Genomic DNA, 3,538 nt, shown 5'->3' on the forward strand with positions numbered 1-3,538 from the left:
GGGTAATATGTGTCACTCTATACTGTTCTCAGGACTAAGGTTTGAATCTCAACCGTCCATCTCTAATCAACGATCAACATTCCCCCAAGGGAAAGAAACGAATTTGTTCCCCTAATATCCAACGGCCAGTATCTTTCTCCACCCCAAACTCAATCTCAGTCGTTAAACACTCTATATACTCACCCCTTCAGCCGGCCGCATATTCTTGGAGTCTTCTTTGAGTTCTCCCTTCGTATACCATTTCTCTGTGATTCTTACGAAACCCATATAACCAATATAGTTCTTGACCGATCTATTAATTTTACACATATTGATCTGGGCTTGTGGGTAGTATTTGATATTCGACTAATTTGGTTTTTGTCAAAATGTTTGGGAGGGCTCCGAAAAAAAGTGATAATACTAAGTACTATGAAATTCTTGGGGTGCCCAACAGTGCGTCACAGGATGACTTAAAGAAGGCTTACAAGAAAGCTGCTATCAAAAATCATCCTGATAAGGGAGGTGACCCTGAAAAGGTACTTTTTTAGGTTTTGATTTTTCTTTTTTAATTTATAATTTATTGTTGCTTTTTAAGTAATTGTTTTGGTAAATTGTGGGATTTCTTGGTCTTTATCCCTTTTTACTCTGATTTCTGTGGTGGAAAATTGTATGATTGTTTTGCTTGTGTATCCTGTGGATGGAAGAGGAATCTCAACGAAATGATTATGGAGTTGGGTATTTGATTTTCTTTATTTGAAGAAAATATTGGTTATTTTTTTAAGTGTTAGAATTAATTAGAGTAGTTCTGTGAAGATCGAAACAGTCCAAATTAAGCGTATTTAGCTCAAATTTAAAAGAAGTAAAATTACATTTTGATTTCTCAAACACGTTTGTACTTTGCATACCTTACATTTTTTCTTAATTTTAAATTAGAAGAAAGAAGTTACCTAATTTGGAGTTAACTCTCAGCTTGCTGTCAAAATAAGTAGTTGCTTATTTGCAACTTTCACTGAAATTCTTTTGTTGATTTTAAAACTTATTTACTTATAAGTAATCTTTTTAAGCTTAACCTAATCCTGCTCAAAGAATTAATAAGAAGTAAGTGAAATAGATGATTAATGGTCCATGGAGAGCAAAGCAGAAGACGAAAAAGGATAAGATAGAGTTGACTTGATGCTCGATGCTTAATGCATCTAAGTTACATACTGTTTAGTATATATTTGTAATTTGTTAACTTTTATTTTTTTACATATAAATTATTTTAATTATTGGTTCAACCCCTGTCTGACCCTTTGACCCTTTCTCTTTTCTGGATCAATGTCCAGTTTACGAAACATTGGGATTTTTAAACATCCTATCCACTCTAACATATGATTTTAATACACAGAGACTTGTATCTAATGACATTGATTATTTGCAGTTTAAGGAGCTTGCACATGCTTATGAGGTTCTGAGTGATCCTGAAAAACGCGAGATCTATGATGAGTATGGCGAAGATGCACTCAAGGAAGGAATGGGCGGCGGCGGCGGTGGCATGCATGACCCGTTTGACATATTCCAATCCTTCTTTGGTGGAAGCCCATTTGGAGGTGAGTTGTTTTGGCTTTATATAAGATCGTGATATTCTTCTTTATGTTTTTGTGGCTTGTTTGGTACCCAACAAAGAAGTAGATTTAAATTCCTTCACTTGAGTAACTTCTTCTTTTTTAATACTACGATATGCTATTCAATCCACTCTACCAAACATGCACTTGTTTGTTTTGATTAGCTTCCAAGTTTCACTGTAAATGGAGAACACCTTGTCTGATTAATATGTTTGTGGCCAGGCGGTGGTAGCAGTAGGGGACGAAGGCAGAGGAAGGGAGAGGATGTAGCTCATCCATTGAAGGTTTCTCTCGAGGACCTATACCTTGGGACCACTAAAAAGATCCCAATATCTCGCAATGTCCTTTGCTCAAAATGTAGTGGGTAAGTTTCGTCAATCGCTCTACTGTTCAATAAAGTACCTGGCATGCCCGTGCTCTAGGTGAGCTAATGTGCCTTTGTTGGTGTGTTTTCAATGGCAGCAAAGGATCGAAATCTGGAGCTTCAATGAAGTGCTCTGGATGTAAAGGAACTGGTATGAAGGTAACGATTAGGCAACTTGGCCCAGGTATGCTCCAGCAGATGCAGCATCCTTGTAACGAGTGCAAGGGTACAGGAGAGACTATAAATGATAAAGATCGCTGTTCTCAGTGCAAGGGTGAAAAGGTTGTGTCACAGAAGAAAGTTTTGGAGGTCCACGTGGAGAAGGGCATGCAGAATGGACAGCAGATTACATTCCATGGAGAAGCTGATGAAGCGGTACCGTGACTTGACCTTGTGTACATATTTAGGGGGTGTTTGGGATACATTTTCATGTAAAAATGCATTTTTGTATAGTAAATTGATGGGAAATGTGTGGTTGAAAAGTAAGGAAAAGTTTTTGATTTACGTATAATATTATTTTAATAAAAAATGTGTGGTTGAAAAGAAGAGAGAAAAAAATGAGTACCAAATGGGGCCTTAGTGTTTTTTAAATTTCCAAGATTGTAAAAGTTCGTTTTTCTTTGCAGCCAGATACAATCACTGGAGATGTAGTCGTCGTTGTCCAGCAGAGGGAACATCCTAAATTCAAGAGGAAGGGCGACGATCTTTTTGTGGAGCACTCACTGTCTCTTACCGAAGCTTTATGTGGCTTCCAGTTTATATTGTCTCACTTGGATGGTAGGAAGCTCCTTATCAAATCACAACCTGGAGAAGTCGTGAAACCTGGTTAGTAATTTTCTGGAACTTTACCCATGGGGCATTTTTGATACATAGTACTAGATTTCAATCGACGATACTAAGAACAAAATTTTAAGTCATTTTCCTCTTTTAATGAAGAGATAAATTAAATAAATCTCCGTAAGTCCTAGCTTTTCGATGAGGTGGTTAGCTATTAGACAGAAAGCTGCTATGAGTTCAACTCTTGGTGCCTTCCATTTGAAATTTGCACTTGTTTCAGGCATTTGATTAAAAAAAGATGAATCTGCCTGCACACGATTGAGTTTGTTTCATCTCTTAACAATTTTAAGCTTTGAGATGAGATGGTTCAACATTTCTAATACTGTCTATTGTTACCTTATGAAACATGCCATTATATTTATATTTTATTGAAGAATTTGATGTCTATGCTTGCAAAATCTTGCAGATTCGACTAAGGCCATCAATGAAGAAGGGATGCCGATGCATGGGAGACCATTCATGAAGGGTAAACTCTATATTCATTTCAACGTGGATTTTCCTAAATCTCTAGCTCCAGAGCAAGTTGGGGCCTTGGAGGCTGCCCTACCTCCAAAGCCATCTCTGCAACTGTCGAACCTGGAGCTGGAGGATTGTGAGGAGACGACATTGCAAGATGTTAACATGGAGGAGGAGATGCGAAGGAAGCAGGCTCAGCGTCAAGAGGCATATGATGAGGAGGATGAAGACATTCACGGTGGGGCCCAGAGGGTGCAATGTGCTCAGCAGTGATGATGGCTGAGGGTGACTAATTATC

The 3,538-nt window shown here is 38.0% G+C and overlaps 1 protein-coding gene across 1 annotated transcript; it reads left to right on the forward strand.

Annotated features, from left to right (window-relative positions):
• The first annotated feature begins 189 nt into the window (after positions 1–189).
• LOC111373980 (dnaJ protein homolog) lies at positions 190–3,538 on the forward strand. Its single transcript, XM_022996581.1, has 6 exons — positions 190–515; positions 1,400–1,568; positions 1,806–1,947; positions 2,046–2,322; positions 2,574–2,772; positions 3,191–3,538. Exons 1-6 carry the CDS (start codon positions 366–368, stop codon positions 3,511–3,513), a joined length of 1,260 nt encoding a protein of 419 aa, XP_022852349.1. The 5' UTR covers positions 190–365; the 3' UTR covers positions 3,514–3,538.

The sequence above is a fragment of the Olea europaea genome, unplaced genomic scaffold (genome assembly GCF_002742605.1).
Source record: "Olea europaea var. sylvestris unplaced genomic scaffold, O_europaea_v1 scaffold11887, whole genome shotgun sequence".
Lineage (NCBI taxonomy): Eukaryota > Viridiplantae > Streptophyta > Magnoliopsida > Lamiales > Oleaceae > Olea > Olea europaea.